Source organism: Clupea harengus, chromosome 12 (genome assembly GCF_900700415.2).
Source record: "Clupea harengus chromosome 12, Ch_v2.0.2, whole genome shotgun sequence".
Classification (NCBI taxonomy): Eukaryota; Metazoa; Chordata; class Actinopteri; order Clupeiformes; family Clupeidae; genus Clupea; species Clupea harengus.
This window is the reverse complement of record NC_045163.1, coordinates 9,915,940-9,933,439: the sequence shown is the minus strand read 5'-3', so window position 1 is coordinate 9,933,439 and position 17,500 is coordinate 9,915,940. Positions and strand designations below refer to the sequence as shown.

General features: G+C 45.3%; 1 protein-coding gene across 6 annotated transcripts in view; it reads left to right on the top strand.

The window, feature by feature from the left end:
* arhgef28a (Rho guanine nucleotide exchange factor (GEF) 28a) overlaps positions 1-17,500 on the top strand; it is a 77,076-nt gene that overhangs the window by 41,652 nt on the left and 17,924 nt on the right. For 3 of the 6 annotated variants that reach the window (XM_031577130.2, XM_031577129.2, XM_031577134.2), the window contains 17 exons: positions 2,786-2,889; positions 3,062-3,324; positions 3,705-3,897; positions 4,233-4,353; positions 5,925-6,011; positions 7,154-7,196; positions 9,535-9,636; positions 10,464-10,587; positions 12,932-13,067; positions 13,277-13,332; positions 13,603-13,663; positions 13,844-13,982; positions 14,680-14,798; positions 15,163-15,303; positions 15,737-15,987; positions 16,526-16,651; positions 17,210-17,327. In XM_031577130.2, the coding sequence (XP_031432990.1) occupies positions 2,786-2,889; positions 3,062-3,324; positions 3,705-3,897; positions 4,233-4,353; positions 5,925-6,011; positions 7,154-7,196; positions 9,535-9,636; positions 10,464-10,587; positions 12,932-13,067; positions 13,277-13,332; positions 13,603-13,663; positions 13,844-13,982; positions 14,680-14,798; positions 15,163-15,303; positions 15,737-15,987; positions 16,526-16,651; positions 17,210-17,327 (2,184 nt within the window). The remainder of the gene's footprint in view (positions 1-2,785; positions 2,890-3,061; positions 3,325-3,704; positions 3,898-4,232; positions 4,354-5,924; positions 6,012-7,153; positions 7,197-9,534; positions 9,637-10,463; positions 10,588-12,931; positions 13,068-13,276; positions 13,333-13,602; positions 13,664-13,843; positions 13,983-14,679; positions 14,799-15,162; positions 15,304-15,736; positions 15,988-16,525; positions 16,652-17,209; positions 17,328-17,500) is intronic. The other 3 variants (XM_031577131.2, XM_031577132.2, XM_031577133.2) reach the window with 3 other exon arrangements.

Sequence of the window (17,500 nt, the reverse complement as noted above, 5' to 3'; positions counted from 1 at the left end):
TACAGTACTTAATAGGCTAATTGATACAATATCTCCTCGTTTGAGTGTGGTTGTTTGAGTGCAATGGGAGTGTATGATCGTTATTGTCTATAAAGCAGTGTTTCTCAAACTTTTTCAGACCAAGGACCACTTAGCCAATAAAAAAAAATTCGCGGACCATTTAACTAAATATCCCCGGAACAACATGCCTCCTACCCAAGACCTGGCGCCAGACAATTGTTAGCGCACACATGATTTTCGCGGGTGGGCTCTCCTTTTGTACGTACCAGTAGGCTAGTTATAGATATGACAATGCGCAAGGCAAAGCATCTGGAACCCTGCTCCATGCGTGACTTGGTTATGTTACAAACTATAGTTCGCTCACAGCCTCATACTCCCATCACACACTTCAGACAGACATCACAAAACACAACGATGCGCATACTGACCGCAGTATTTCACTACCAACAGTAGGCTAGCCCACTGGCATTAATACAGCCATCCTAGTAGTCAACTTTTCATAATTAAGAGCTGTCATTATCCAACGTCACACAACACAGAATATAGCCTAGTTATCATCTTGCTGTCTCAGCGGGAGAAAAACACAGTGTTTTGAATGCAACTCCGCGGCGAGATAATTCCCAATGAGGCTGAACCACTTTCTCCTTGTCTATGTTAGAGGCTTTCTCATTTAATTTTCTTTTCATAGTTCCTGTCTTAAGCCACCAATCCATGACCTTGTTAATAGATTAGGCAACTCTTTATTAGATTAGGCTACTACTGGCTGTGTTCTCTTCGTTCTGAGTTGTATGTTAGAAATGTCGCAATAATTTACTTGTGGCCGTCGCGGACCACACTTCATCATATTTGATAGAATGAAGAACAAATTAGTTGTGAATACTATCACCGAGTTTGAAAGGTATTTGGTCAGGTAACAGCCCTTTGACAGCTGATTTGCTTTCTGATTTGACAGTACTGCTGTGTGTTTTAAGCAAATAAAATGTGGACTGTTTACAAGCGGGCACCTGCTATCGTTGATTATACAGTAAATAAAAATAAAAACACATCACAGTTAAAGATGTATTAGTATTGATTGATTCACATCGATATGAATGGATGACATGACTAACAAGTGGTGGGAAATTAATATGAAAGTATTTGTTCGGTGAATTAGCGCGTTCTGTCCAAACAGTCGCAGTCAACGTTTTTGTCAACACTGGCACCACATAAGTATCGTAATTTGAACGTCCTTATACGTTTTTAAGGAGGGGTTGTAAAGGTACTCATATCTTCGGACCTCTTCTGTTATGTTTGTTCATAGTCAACAAGAATAAGCTTGTGAGACAGTCTGCAGGATATTCATAAATAAACGTGTCATTAGTATGAACAGTTGAGACAACGTATCGTCTCTTTCGTCTTCCGGGTCACGACCTGGCAGGGAGGGAGGGAGGAGGGCGGCGGGATCTCAAGCATGCGCAAAGACGCAAAGTCCAGTTCCTTATCCAATTCACCGTTACATGCCGCAATAGTCGAACTATCAACTGGATCGGATCGAGTTATCCAGGGGTGTTAGTCCGACTATGTGCGGTCCGACTACGATCCGACTAAGGTGCTTACATGAAACGGATAATGCGATTTCAGTCCGACTAAGGCAGTTATTCGAATCCATGTAACCACGGTCAATGTGTGATAGAGCCTGCCAATCCATCTAGCAGTAATGACAAAAAACATGCAACCATTACACACGCAAACACACACACACACACACACACACGCAAACACACACACACACACACACAAACACACACACACACACACACGCAAACACACACACACACACACACACACACACACACACACACTCACTCACACTCCTCACAGTTGCTCTTATTTTCCCACAGACAAATACTCATTGTGGATGGCTGGCTATGTATCGCCCTTTTTAATGTGAAGTGGAAGGATTGGCTGTTTAGACTGACCAGTGGTCAACACATCCTCTTTACCATGCTCCACTGCACAAGTGCAATATGATAGGAAGAGAATAAACATGCTCACTCTCTCTCTCTCTCTCTCTCTCTCCCTCTCACATATATGTGTGTGTGTGTATACATATACACATACACACACAAATGCATACACACACATATCCACACACACAAGCTGTAAGAATGAAAAGAAGAGAAAGGTTTAAAACGTTTTTAATGGCTGGAAAAGAAGCCCTGCGGTTGTTTTCACCCAACCCTCCTCCTACTCCCCCATGCAGATGTCTTGGCACAACACAGGCATCCCAGAAGGAGCTCTCTGGCACGCGGCCGCTAAGCTAAACACCACAATCCGGAGAAGTGCTGCTCAGTTTACGAGGCTGCAATGTTTTTCCCCCCTCTCACGTCAGTTGTATTTCGAGACAGTTGTAAATCTCCTCCTGTTGCTCCCTAGCGATGCCAGCTCATTCCCACCAGTAGCTGTTGGCTCTGGCTGCTTATTACGGCTAATAGCCAGCTTAGCAGAATTGCATATCACTGACCCTCCGCAGTGGCTGGACAGTATAACTGTATCCTCTGGTTAAACTTCCCTTGGACCTTTCATGATAATACTGATGTAATCATGTCATAAACATGTCATACATGGTCATAAGATTTTATTACATATTAGTTCCAGTCATATAACAGTGTCATTGTTATATTTAGCCTGTGTGTGTGTCTGTGTGTTTGTTTGTGTGTGTGTGTGTGTGTGTGTGTGTGTGTCTGTCTGTGTGTCTCTGTGTGTGTGTCTCTGTGTGTGTGTGTGTGTGTGTTCTTTACTCCAGATAAATCCTGCTCTCCCTCAGCCTCCAAGCAAGGACACACACACACCCACTCCACTGCCTCTGCTGCAGCACGCCTCAGCGCCATGCTCAATGGGAAAGGACAGGTAAGAACACAAACACACACACAAACGCACACTTATACACACACACACACAGTTACAGTTCAGGCATCCATAGTCCTGCATAAATATCCATGCGCACACATACACATACAGATACACATTTACAGCCACACACACAGGCTGTTTTGTTAGAGTGTCTTCTCCTCTGCTGCAGGTTGACGACCCTGAAGTGAAAGTGGCTGTTGCCGGAGTGACGGGAGGCAGCACAACCACAGATGGGGAGGCAGCCTCAGCACCGCCGGGCGCCACGGATACGCCTCCTCCGGGAGGGGAGGAGAAGCTCTCTGTCTCTCCGTCCATCTCTCCGTCTCCCATCCCCTCTCCTGCTGACCTGGCTCTGGCCAGACTCTTCCGATCCTCACGCACAGAACTGCCCAATCAGGCGCAGAGCTCGCCCTCAGGGTCATGTGACCTCAGGTAGAAGTCTTTGCTGATTGGTCAGTTTTTTGTCTTCGCAATGTCTTGGCAATGAGTGTAAATAAGTATTTTTGATCAAAATCAGAGTAAATATTTCATAATTCATATTATCTGTGTGTGTGTGTCTGTGTTTGTGTCTATTATTCTGTGTGTATGCTTGTGCGTGTGTGTACATATCTATATACGTGTGTGTATTTGTGCTTGTGTGTGTATCTGTACGGTTGTGTGTATGTTTATGAGTGCGTGTGTGTGTTTGTGTGTCTGTGTGTGTGCATCTGTACGTCTCTGTGTTTGTGTGTGTGTGTGTGTGTGTGTGTTTATTTATGCATCTGTGTCTGTGTGTTAATGCTTGTGTATTTGTGTATTTGTGTGTGTCTCAGCCTCAGCCCCGCACTGGTGGCCCTCGAAGTGGACAGTGAGGAAGAGGATGATGAGGTCCTGATAAAGTCACCCCTCCCCCAGCTGTCGTCCGAGCCCAGTGGAGACGAAAGGGACAGCGCTGACCCCGCCCCCGAACCCACCTGCACTCGCACTCTCTCCACCTCCTCCGCCCTGGGCCACACCTCTTCAAAGGTGGGACACAACAGCGCAGAGATATTTTAAAGCTGTACAGCTTCTTTTTTCTCCTGTGGGACAAAGAACCTTTATATTCGAACTAGTACTGGTTTTTACTCTGCGTTTGCTACTTTTTCGTATTTAAGTTACGGGAAGCTTATTTAGCTAAGTTACAGGAGGTCAAACTCTAGTATACTTAATTTAACTGTGTGGTCAGTAGGAAACAAGACATTTTGTGTGAGTGTGTTTGAAGGCTGATGTGCTTTTTTTGCATATATGTGCGTGTGTGTGTGTATGGGTTTTGCATGTGTGTGTAGATGTGTTTTTCACCTCTGTGTTTTTTTCCCCCGCAGAATGCCGCGGATCAGGGGGTGCGCATGCGCTCATACTCGTACTCCTCCCCCAAGATCAGTCTGCGGCCCCCCCGCTTTAGCCGCGACACAAACACGCCCCCCACCTCCGAACTCACCCAAGGTCAGCCTCGTCTCTCACCTTTCACCCCTTTCCTAACCTCCATGATCCCGAGGAACCCTGTTTTGAGTTCCCTTACAGTTACCCACCAGAGGACAGAAGCCCTTAGTCTTCAGACTGGTGTGTTCTTGTTGAACTTATGTCTCTGTTTCTGAAAGTGGAAAAGAGAGAGAGGGGTGATAGCATCAGCTGTCTGATCTGTGCTGACAGCGTCAGGAACTGGAGGAGCTGAATTATTAAAGAGGTTAGTTGTCTCAGTTTGAACAAGTAATGGCTGTTCTGCTGAGGTGGAGTCGTCTGTGACCTGTGGAAAGTTCATTCCTTCATTTAAGTTTTGATTCTTGTACTAAGGAAGTGCTATATGTAGGGTGCAGGAAATTCACTCACACGGTCTGGTCTGGTTCTAGTTTTGTTGCTAAGATACTCATATAAATTGAAAGAAGCTAGCTCTCTTAGTTTTTCAAGGTCCTTGTTCTTGTAGTAAAAGTTATCTCTCTTAGTCTTAAGGGATTCTTGATCCAGGCTTCTGGTTCTACTTCTTGTACTAAAACAGGGTCACCTAGACAGTTTGTGCAGACGGTTCATTCTCTTAGTCTGGCCAGGTTCTAGTTCAGGGACCAAGATTAAACCGAAAAAAGGTAGTTCTCCAGGTAAGTCTGGTTCTGTTTCTTGTTCTGAGGCACTGTCGCCTGTAGACTGCTGGCCAGACAGCAGGAGTCTGGAGTCGTGTCTCCCTCCTCTCTCTCCTCTCTGCTACTCCAAGGCTGTGTGGCCACACTGTGGTTTGGGGAGGTTTGCTGTTCTCCTCGCAGGAAGCTTGTTGAGACAGCTTGTTAACCGTGGGCCTGGCTTACATTTCTGTGGAACAAGCTCTCTTCCTCACTATGTTTAATCTTTCTCTTTCTTTCCCTCTCTCTCTCTCTCTCTCATCATTTAGTCAGTGCTGTTTTTGACATTAACTGCCTCATTTGACCGGGGTCTGTTCAATTTCAGTTTCTGTTTTATTTACTTGTGCAGCACTGTTGACTTTGAGCATTGTGTCAAGGCTCTTTAGTAGAGCCAAGGCCTGCTAAAACCCCTGACAGTAAGCACACTGATGACAGAGGGAAGGAAACTCTGCCTTTAAACAGGAAGAACCTTTAAGTCAAACCCAGCTCAGAAGAGTGGCCCATCTTCCCAAAGCTGGCCTTGGTCTGTTCTGGTTTATGAGGCTCTGGGCTGGTAGAAGCATGTTGATCTAACTGGAATGTTATGTAAATATGAAGGTGTATCTCACAAACCCAGTCTTTCTCGGTTACTGTTTGCACACTCACTGCCTGTTATGCGTGTGTGTGTGTGTGTGTGTGTGTGTGGGTGTACTCAGGGAAATTACTATTAGGAGTCCTCCCACAAATACCTATTATGATTGTTCTGTGTAAAGTGTAAAAAAAAGTGAGATCCTTGTTCAGTGAGAAAACACACACACACACATAGTGAGAATCTGGCAGCAGGGCTGAGAAACGCTGTTGTCTGTGTTGCCCTGGTGTGGGTTGGGTGGCAGTGAGTTGAGTTGTCGTGTCCACTGTGTCCTGTAGATGGCGCCCTCCACAGCAGCAGTGGCAGCAGGTCTCTCTTGCAGGCTCTGTCTCTGTCTAAATCTCTCTACCTACTCAACCCTGTTAGTAAGTACTGGACTCACCATCACCTTCCTCCTGCTTCAGCTCAGCACACCACCGCTAACAGCATGGGGATGGGAGTGTTTGTGGATAGATTTGGGTTTGTATGTGTGGATGTGAGTGTGAGTATGTGAGTATGTGGATGGCTGTGGGTGTGTCTTTATTAAATGTGCAGAGCATCCAAACTGATCATCATCCAGGCTTGCTCCTCTCTAGTGATATTGCCTGGCTTGTTCACGTACGTGAGTGAGTGTGTGTGTGTGTGTGTGTGTGTGTGTGTGTATGTGAGAATTGTCAGCTGCTCTTGATTCTTTCTGGTTGCGTTGCCTCATCATCTGCTGCTGCTCAGGTATTTGGAGGGAGAACAGGTCTGTGATGTCATCAAACTGGGATGTGGTGCATGAACAAAAAGCACCTACGTACCTGATCTCCTCCAGGCTGATTGTGTCTTTTATGCATTTCCAAATTTGTGTGTGTGTGTGTATGTGCTAGTGTGCGTGTGTGTGTCAAAATGAAAAATCAATCTAAGGCCCAGTGGTGTCTGTGCGCTTCAGACATCTGCTCCTCAGATCAGGCTTTTGTTCACCAGTGTGTGTGTGTGTGTGTGTTTGTATGTCTGTCCTTGTGGCTCGTTACATTCCCCTGTGCTCTCCAGCATGCAAGCCCAAGTGATTTCCCCTCCAGACCGCACGGCCGGAACGCCTGTCCTCTTCAGTTGAGTCTAATATCAGCCTAATGTCACATTAATCATCTAAATTATACAGTATAGGAGAACCCAGCTATTTTTAATTACTTCTGGAAACATGAAGCATTTCAGCATTTTATTCATAAGACTTCAGTGACTCAGGAGAGTTGGGGCTGCTGTGGTTAACCTGCCGTGTGTGTTATAGAGGGCCAATCATGGCTGCATCCTGCCGTGTGTGTTATTGAGTGCGAATCATGGCTGCATCAGCTCTGCATTGACACGTCCCCGTCACGAGACGCTGCCCTTGAATCAATGAAGCTGTGTGAATGATGCCTCTGACTGTGATGTTTTTAACCCTGTGTGGTTCCCTCAGAGAGAGATGGGCTTTCACCCCGTCATGTCTCACATTTGCTGTCTAGTTGTCTGAAGTGAACGTTGTTGTTGTTGTTGTTTCTGTCCACAGAACAGAGAGCTCTCAGCCTCAGTGAACAAACACAGGAGAAAAGGTACGCAGAAAACCTCTACCCTCTTTGTCTTTCTCTCGTTCAAATATCTCTCTTTAGTCTGTCCTTATTATTGCCTTTCTCTTACGTCTTCATTCTCTCTCTCTTTCTCTCGCTCTCTCTTTGTTCTCTCTGTCTTTACTTTAGAGATTCTGTCCTGATCTCTATCTCTCTCTCTCTCTTTCTCACTGTCTCTACCTTAGAAAATGCTGTCCGGCTCTCTTGCGCTTTCTCTCTCAATCTCTCTCTCTCTTCCTCTGATTCTCTCTCTTTTCCATTTCTTGCAGTCCTTTTCTCTTAATCTCTTTTTTGCTCTACCACCTTTTTCCATAATCCTTTCTTCTCTCATCCCTTCCTCTCTTTCTCTCTTTCTCTCATGTTTCCTGTGTTTGGTTGCCTCCTCTCGTCCTGTTCTCTTGCTGCCTGTCCTAGAGTGAGAACTCTCCAGTGTTGCTCTGACTACTGGGTTGCCTAGAGACTGAAGGTCTCTGTTGTTTAGTTGAGCTGTCCAAAATGTTTTTCTGTTCTTTCCCCCTTTTCTTAACTTAAAAAAACCCCATTTTAATCATGTATTTTTCCATTCTTGTTCTTTTTGAGTCTTTGAGGTAGCTGGTCCTCAGCACATTTCTCTACCAGATAGAGACAGTATCATTTGTCATGACGCTACGTAGAGAATCACATCTTCCATCATCTCAAGAACCCTGATGTTCTGGTCTGCCTCGCCGAATAAATCTCTCCAGTGAAGACCATTTGACCCACATACAGCCACCTTATTGATTCATAAACTGTCCAAATGTCAGGAAACGTCTTTTACCCACATTACAATTGAAAAAACACCCTAAAATCCCATTCAGAGTTCTTTTTTCACAAACAACCAAACGAACAATCATACAACCATCACAATCAAACAATCAATAATTTATCAATCAATCATTTATCTTTCTAATGAAACACAATAGCATAGATGGAAACGATATGATTTCCATTGTGTCAAAGCAGAAACTAGCAGCTCTCCAAGGAAAGAGGAAATCTACCACAACACTCACATTATCCCAGGGTTCTGGGCTTAATGGAGACCGTGGGCTTTGGAAATAAATAGTAGAATGGTAGCGAAGCAGTAATTACAGGCAGGGGAGTCGTTCCAGTGTTTCAAGCGGTCTGGACAGTGTGTCTGTGTTTGTGTGAGTTTATGTGTGTCTGTGTTTGTGTGAGATATGTGAGCTGTGTGCTATTGTGTATGTATGTGTTTGTGTGTGTTTTTTCTTTGTGTGTGTGTGTGTTCCATATCTAATAGAATTATTGGTTCATTTTCCTTTTGATAAGAGGGTCTGGCTGACCTTGCTTTCCCTAATGGACTTCCACTCTGATGGTGTGGTTATCCATCCCTCCATTTCCTCTATCTCTCCCTCCCCCCTCTCTCTCTCCCTCTCTCTTTCTCCTTCTCTCTTCCTCTCACTCACTTTTCGTCTCTCTCTCTCTCTCTCTCTATCTTCCTCTCCCCCTCTCTCTCTATCTCCGTTTCCCTTCCTTCCCCTCTGCTGCTCGCTCTCTCTCTCTCCCTCTCTCTCTCTCTCTCTCTCTGATCTCACAAAAGGCTTTTAGGATCCCCGCCAGGTCACCCTGCCCTTTCCCCCTTTCTTCTTCTCCCTCTCCCCCTCCCTCCCTCTCTCTCCCCGTCTCCTCCTCTCTCCTCCTCTCTCTCTCTCTCTCCTTCTCCCTCTCTCTCTCCCTCTCTCCCCCCCCCACTTTTCTTTTAGGTTCTGTTCATTCAGTAAAACAGGGAGTGTGTAATTACAGTTGTAGTGCAGTAGCACCATCCAAAGGAGATACACACACACACACGTTGACTCTGGCGTGTGTGGGGGGTTGTGCTTTCATGTGTGTGGGGGGTTTCATGTGTGTGTGTGAGTACATTTTGCCATATATATTTTTTTATATATATATTTGGCAGATAATGAACTGAAAATGAATGAATAATTGGTCTTGTCTGATTCTTTTTTGTTCATGTAAAGACACAGAGAGGCAGAAAAAGAGATGGGGAGAAGGAGAGGGGAAAAAAGAGAAAGGGACAAATGATTAGGAAAGAGAGGAGGGGATATATAGAGAAAAAGCAGGACAAAAACTGAGGGTCTTCAACGGCATGTGTGTTTTCCCCTGTTGGAAATTGGGGGTGAGGAAGAGAGACCTAACAAGTGAAGTGTGTGTGTGTGTGTGTGTGTTTGTGTGTTTGTGCGTGCATGTGTGTGTGTGTGCGCACACGTGTGTGCATGTGTGTGTATGTGTGTGCATGTGTGGTGTGTGTGTGGTGTGTGTGCGCGTTCACGTCTGTGTGTATGTGTAGGGAGTTGAGGTTCCGCAGGAGAGCTCAGTCGGCCGAGGATGAGTCCAGTGTGGAGCTGGCCGACTCCCTCCAGCACCTCACACTGTCCGAGTTCCTCAAAGAGTACGTCATGTCACGTAACACCACCCTACTGTAGCTCTGTCACGGCCTCAGTACACCAGCCTGCCCTAGTGTTAGCATTAGCATTAGCATGACCTCTAACGCTGACCTTTTAGAGGTCGCCCACAGCTAGCGCCATTCTCTAACACACACAGTCCCCCCATAACTGCACGTCCTAACCCCCACTCCCCCCTAACCGAATGTGACACTCTTTGTTTGTCACTCTCTTTGTTTGTCACTAACACCAGAAAGTCGACTGAAGCATTGAAACCCACTCAGTTTTTCTTTCAGCTCAGCATGCAGCAGACAGAGACTCTGTTTCTCAGTGAAACGCCACTTTGCGTACCTTAGGTCGTTCGCTGTATGTTCCTGCAGGTCTCGTTGTGAGGCATGTATCTTCATCTGTTTCTCAGCCACTTCCTGCAGAGAACCCCAAATACCTCCCTGATCACACACCACTGCAACTGCATGCATACGACAAGCAATGTGACGCTATTCTGTGTTACACTTCTAGGACACTCCTCTCTACCTCTGTAGAAACCCTTTAAGCAGCTGACTCCGGAATAGACCTGGTTCTGATCTGGTTCTGATCAGGAGGATTGATCTGGTTCCGATCAGGAGGATTGATCTGGCTCTGATCAGGAGGATTGATTTCAGAGTCAGCTGCTGCTTGGGTGTATGTTTAACCCTTTGATCACCAGCAAGCGAGACGACGCATGGCGCGGCGATGCCAACTAACCCTCTCAGTGATGCCCGGTGCTGTGTGGCACCAGGAGTGGACGGTGGGCGGGCGGCACTAACGTCATGTCACCTGCCCCCCCCTCTTGCAGGATCGAGGAGGAGGAGTGGGACAGGTACATCATCCCCTCCAAGACCGAGTCGGACAAGTACAAAGTCAGCCGAACGTTTAGCTTCCTGAAGAGCCGCATGTCCAGCACTCGCAACAAGAACAAGGTGAGGGAAACAAAAGAACAAGGTGAGGTAAACCACAAAACAAGGAAAAAGGTCCTAAATAAATCACCTGAATGTCTGACGGCCTTTCCCGCACCAGCATTGATGTTTACATAGCGATGATAACACACAGATACACACGCACACGCACATGCACACACACAACCACATACACATTCACACACACAACCACATACACACACACACACACACACACACACACACATTCAAACACACACACACACAACCACATACACACACACAACCACATACACACACACACACACACAACCACACGCAACACACATACACACACATACACACACACACACACACATACACACATACACATACACACACACACACACACACACACACACACACACACACAGACACACACACACACACATACACACACACACAGACACACACACACATATACATATACACATACACACACACACATACACACATACATACACACACACACACACACACACATACACACATACACCAATCCTAATCCAATTCACACACACACTAAGCCCCAGCAGATGAGAATCATGAGACCTGAGCAGTCCCCTCCCCACACACATCTGAGGGAGTGAGTAAATGTGGCCATCTTTTGTGAATACTTAACTCAAGAAAGGCAAAAAGAAAAGAAAACTGGGTCTCCAGCACAAAGCAAAGCTCTTCTAGGGTGGTCCCAGAATTTAGCAGCTCACTGGTGCCTAAAATGAGATACAGCCACCAGGGTCTAAATATACACCATGTGCTATTAGATGTGGTCATGAGTCTCTCTCATGTACATGTTACAGGTTTTTACAGTTGTTTTCACACTTCTCTCAATACAATGCCACACACTTTAATTACACGTTTGATACTTCGCTCTGACAGACTTGAGAAGAGTCACCTGGGCTGCAGCCGTCTAATTTGGAAGCACGTGGCCTTCGTGTGTGTGTGTGTGTGTGTGTGTGTGTGTGTGTGTGTGTGTGTGTGTGTGTGTGTGTGTGTGTGTGTGTGTGTGTGTGTGTGAGAGAAAGAGCTGTGGCTGTGAGGTCAGGCTCTTCACACAGGCCTCTCTCACTCTCTCACATCACCCCTCTGAGACACGTGAGTGACTAGCCTTGTTTTCATGTCAAGCGCAAAACACTTGACCGCTGACCAGGATATGCAAATGATAAGTCAAGAAATCCGTTTCCTCCTTTGCTTGTTTGAGTGGAGAAATGTAGTGATTCTGATATAGAGACTACGATTCTAGGGAAAGGTTGTTGATATTTAAGCACAGCAGCCAATCAAATTACACCCCTCTCTTTCGTGCTCCTGAAGCAATGTGTTGATTGGCCGGAGTAGCCTATGGCTCAGTCCAAAACCACTATGTTTGTGACCCATTTACAGGAACAGGACTGTTTGCGAATAGTGGATTTTTTTTTAGCACACACACAGAACAGACAGCTAAAGGACTGTGAGGAGCAATTCGCTTAATTTGACAAAAAAATACATTGGATTAGAATCACAAACTGTACCTTTAAGGCACTCTCCTGCAGTTCTGTGTCTTGCAATCAAGTCATAAGACTGTGTTATTGTCATTACTGGGAAAACGAAAGTTATTCAGATGTACTGCCTGTGTATGTACTTAATTTACCACCTGTTTATATGACCTGCTTTACCTGAGTCATAAACAGTCTATACTGTTCAACTGTAATCAAAGCGGGGGCGAAGTCCAGCCTTGAGGTTTAGGTTAATGTCTGCTATGCATGGCTGACATCACCGTTTGACGGGACCACAAGGCTGACATAGTTCAGTGCTGAGCTTTTAAATAATTCACAGGCAGACAGTGCCATCACACACACACACACACACACACACACACACACACACACACACACACACACACACACACACACGCACCCTCACACACAGCTCCTTTTTAGGTGCTCTCTTTGGGCAACAAACACAGGATGACTAACCTTTAGGCTGAGCTATCAGCTCCCAAACACACACACACACACACACACACACACACGGACAAACACACACACACCAACCAAAGTCCCATGCTGAGCAGCTTCGCTTCTGTTAATAATTAACCCATTCTGTACTGCTGAGCTTCTTCCAGCGAAACCCCAAATTCTCTTCCACTGTTAGTGAAACACAGGCATTCGTTTTCACTGGATCCTATTCAGGTCAATGGGACCAGAGGCGTGAGATCTCTGTGTGTGTGTGTGTATGTGTGTGTGAACAAGGAGTGTATCTCTCTCTCTCAATCTGTGTGTGTGAGTGTATGTGTGTGTGTGAGAATGACGAAGCAGCTCGACTGAGCGCAATGTCTCTGTGGTTCTCTAAGTGTAAGGCGAAGGATCGCGAGGGGAAAGACAGGCAGTCCAATGGCCACCTCTTCTCCTCGGGGTCCTGCGCCGGGGCCACCGTATGCCTGGTGTGTGACAAGCCAGCCACAGGGAAGGACCTGCTGCACTGCTCGAGTGAGTACACACATGCATAAACACAAACACACTCTCAGACACAAAACACTCTCTCTCTCTCACACACACACACACACACACAAACACACAGAACTGTGCACAAACACATTGTACATAATGTGAACACACATACACATAATACATATACACATAAATAGACTAAACACACGCAGACTTTTGTGTATATTAAAACACACCTCTGTCCTCAGATTGCACTCTCACGGTTCATAAAGGCTGTCGGGACTCCGCCACACCTTGTCTCAAGGTAGGGATGTATATCTTAATGTGTGTGTGTGTGTGTGTGTGTTTACCTTTCCTCAAACACTAGTCACTGATAGGCGTGTTAATGGTTAATACACACAAGTGACATATTTGCTTATTTCCACAGAAATGATTGCTGTTTAGAATGCTACCATAAACCTGTGTGTGTTTGAATGTGTTCATGCAATTGTGGGCGTGTCAGTGAATGTGTGTTGCTCCTGTGTTGCTTTACGAACGTGTGTCGTGTGTGTTTACTTTACTTGCCTGTCTCCAGAAACTCCAGGATAAATATGCCGTTTCCATGGTGAAATCGAAAACAGCATCTCTTCCACAGAGTAAGTTTGTTTATGTGTTTACATGTTTATTTATTTGTTTGGTGTGTGTGTGTGGGGGGGGGAGGGTACTGTACTGTGAATATCTGCTTTAGATGCTTTTATTTTGGTTTATAAACTTTAAATTGCCATGAAGTTTGTTATTATATCTTAAGTCTCCCTTTTTTTCTCCCTCTCCGTCAGACTTTACTGTGCGTGACAGCAGTAATGTGTCAACGCTCCTCTCCACGTCAGCTTCGCTCCCGGTGATGGTATCCCGGGACAACCGCAAAGACTCCCAGACCAATACCCTCTCCAGGAGCGTTCCCACAGCAACGGAGCAGTCAGTCATACTCTCTCTCTCTCTCTTTCTCCCCATTTCACCATTCCTCTCTTTCCTTCCTTTCCCTTCTTTCTTGCTCTTTTGCTTTCTGTTGTATCTTTCACTCCATACACCATGTTCCTGTTCCCTCTCTCTCTCTTTCATTCAGTCATTCTCTTTTTCACTATCAGTTTTCAACACCTGCTTACATTACACATTCCCCTTTTCTTTGGCTTGTGCAAGAGCGGGCCAAATGAAGGCCAAGACCTAGCCATGTTTGGATCTGAGGTTGATACAAGACTAATGGTGTAATACTATTCTTATCCTCTAACAGACAATCTGGCACACAGTGGGGGAAAAATAGGGTGCGGGAGGAGAAATAGTCACAGGTTCTGGTGGATTTGTGTTTAACTGATGGCGTAGGCTGCTTCGATTTGGTTGTTTTTCTATGGTTTGTAAATAAAGTTTAAAAGTTTATTTTTTTCGTCTTTAGTCTGTCAGTCTTTTTCTCTTTTTTCCCTTCCCTTCCTCTCCTGTCCCTTACAGTTACAGTTTGCTTCATGTTTTTTAATTTCTTTATTCATATGTTTAATAGATGTATGCCATTCTAATCATCATTTTAGCTAGGTGATCATTGGTATGCTGTTAGCATGTAGCTGGTCTATTAAGATCAAGGCACTGTGAACGAGAGTAACTCTGGTCCTACATATCCCATCAGCCTTAGCGAGAGTCCGGAGGGTGATACGGACTCCCCACCTTGGAGACACCACAGCCAATCAGATGAGATTCTACAGAAAGCAGAGTCATCCACGTCCACTGACTCCTCCATCGTAGAAGGTGAGGATGGCAACCTAGCGGGGACAAACTTGTTGCAGTTCATTCAATGTCTTGAACCACTTGTTCTACGTACTCAGAGAGTGTATGTTCTGTTTGTCCTTTCTTGGCCCCTCTAGAAACACCCGACTCTGCACCTATTTCCCTTAATATTTGAAACTTTGGGCCATTGATCTCTTTCAATACACATTTCATGATGAAATCTCTGTTCTGTTTGTCCTCTCCTGGCAGCTGTAGTTAATACTTGTCTGCCTCCTTTCTCAGTCTCAACCAATTCCCCTGTAAAATCTGAATCGCATTTGGAATCTGTGAAAACAGAATTCAAGATCAGATCTCTGTTCTGTTTATCCCTTGCTGGGTCCTGTAGATGTGGTGGACTCCCCTCTGCAAAGCGAGCTGGTTGGGGACGCCATGGACCTGGAGGCGGAGTCTTGGAGCCTGGCTGTGCAGCCACACTTCTGCAAGAGCCAGGAAAAGCATATCATCAAGAGACAGGATGTCATATACGGTGTGTGTGTGTGTGTGTGTGTGTGTGTGTGTGTGTGTGTGTGTGTGTGTGACGATAGCCAGCAGGTACTTAAGATATAATGCTTGGAGGCTCATATCGAATACATAGGCTCATGTCAAATTTTGGGGTAGTTATTTATTAACATTTCAATTGTGGACATAAATGAAGTTTCAGTCAATGACTGTATATAGAGCCAGTCAATGGTTTCAGTGTATTGTGTGTGTACGTGTGTGTGTGTGTGTGTGTGTGTGTTTGAGTGTTTATATATTTATGTTTGAAGGTTGTAGATCTGACTGTTGTTCATCTTTTAAGACTTGTGCTCTTAAATCAGTTTATTCATATATTTGTTTCTTTGCATGTTTATTTATTTGTTTGTGTGTGTGTGTGTGTGTTTGTTTGTTTGTTTGTTTGTTTGTTTGTTTGTGTGTGTCAGAGCTGATGCAGACGGAGCTTCACCATGTCCAAACACTCAGCATCATGGCCGAGGTCTTCAGGCGGGGCCTGAGAGAAGAGGTGCAGCTGGACCCCGATGCCATTGGTCGGATCTTCCCCTGCCTGGACGAGCTCCTCCCCCTGCACAGGGACTTCCTGTCCACCATGAGAGAGCGACGCCATGGCTCCGCCCACCCGGATGGAGACAAGAATTACATCATCCATCGCATCGGGGATATCCTGCTGCAACAGGTTGGGATGGAGTCTAACCTCTAACCTCTCAACCTTCACCTTTCACCTTATCTTATAATGTGTAATTTGTATTTAGGTTCCCTTTACTGTTAAACTCACAAAAAATTATGATGTGGATGAATGTTTAGATATAAAACTGGTGTTGAGTATACATTATGATTACTCAAACAGTTGTCTGTGGAGGTGATCAGCTGCCCCTTGTGGACATGTGTAATTTTAGAGCTGTGCTTTTCCTGGTGAAGAATAATTTTAGAACTGAGCACCCAGCTGGAGTTCCTCCAGCTGAATCAACAAAGCTCTCTTTAAGAAACTTCTAGAAAAGCTCCCTTTTGCACACTCCACTGGGATCTTTTCATTCACTCTCAGATACTTAGTGTGATACCAACCTAACTAATACTGTAGTGGATGTAGTGTGTTTAATAGTGTGTGTGTCTGTGTGTGTATGTGTGTTTGTGTGTGTCTGTGTGTGTTTGTGTGTGTGTGTGTGTGTGTATGTGTTTGTCTCTGTGTGCGTGTGTGTGTTTCTCTCTGTATCTAGTTCTCTGGGGAGAATGCGGAACGGATGAAGCAGGTGTATGGTCAGTTCTGTAGCCACCACACCGAGGCTGTCAGCTTTTTCAAGGAGCTGCAACAGCAGAACAAACGCTTCCAGACTTTCATTAAAGTAAGGGGTAACACACACACATATACTGTCACACACACACATATACTGTCACACACACACACACACACACACACACACACACACACACACACACACACACACACACACACACACATATACTGTCACACAAACACACATACTTAAGATAAAAGGAGATGGCCAGCCTTTTCAGGACTACTGCCAAAGAAAAAAACACTTCCAGTAGTCAGTAGAAGCACAAACTTTTATAAAAGACTTCTTCCTTGAGCTGCATCAGGCTATTATGGTGAGTAGTTATGTGTGTGTCCATGTGTTGGCCTCTGATGTCCAAATATGAAAGGTTAAAGGTGAAGCATTTGGCAGACGTTTTTATCCAAAGCAATGTACAGACAACCTGTAATATTAGTGAATCGAACCGAGATCAATCACTTTCAAAGCAGTGATGCTAACCACTGCCCCACAACGCCTCATAGGAGCTGTAAAATGGTCTCTCATCTGTCATGATCAGGGTTTGGTAAACAACAACTTCTGGATTTTTCCCTGGTACTGATGAGTAATGGTTAATGTTTGTCTCTGTAGCAACAGAGCAGTAACTCCCTGGTGCGGCGGAAAGAAATCCCAGAATGCATTCTGCTGGTGACTCAGCGCATCACTAAGTACCCCGTGCTGCTGGAAAGGATTCTGCATCACACGCAAGGTAGACTGACCCCTGACCCCACCTCTCTACCCTCATCCCTCTCTCTCTCTCTCTCTCACTCCCCCTCTCTCTCTCTCTCCCACCCCTCATTCTCTGCATCCCTCTTTCTCTTTATCTATCTGTTTCTTCCTCTGTTAGGCTCTGTGCTCTCACTATTTCTGTCTTCTGTCTCA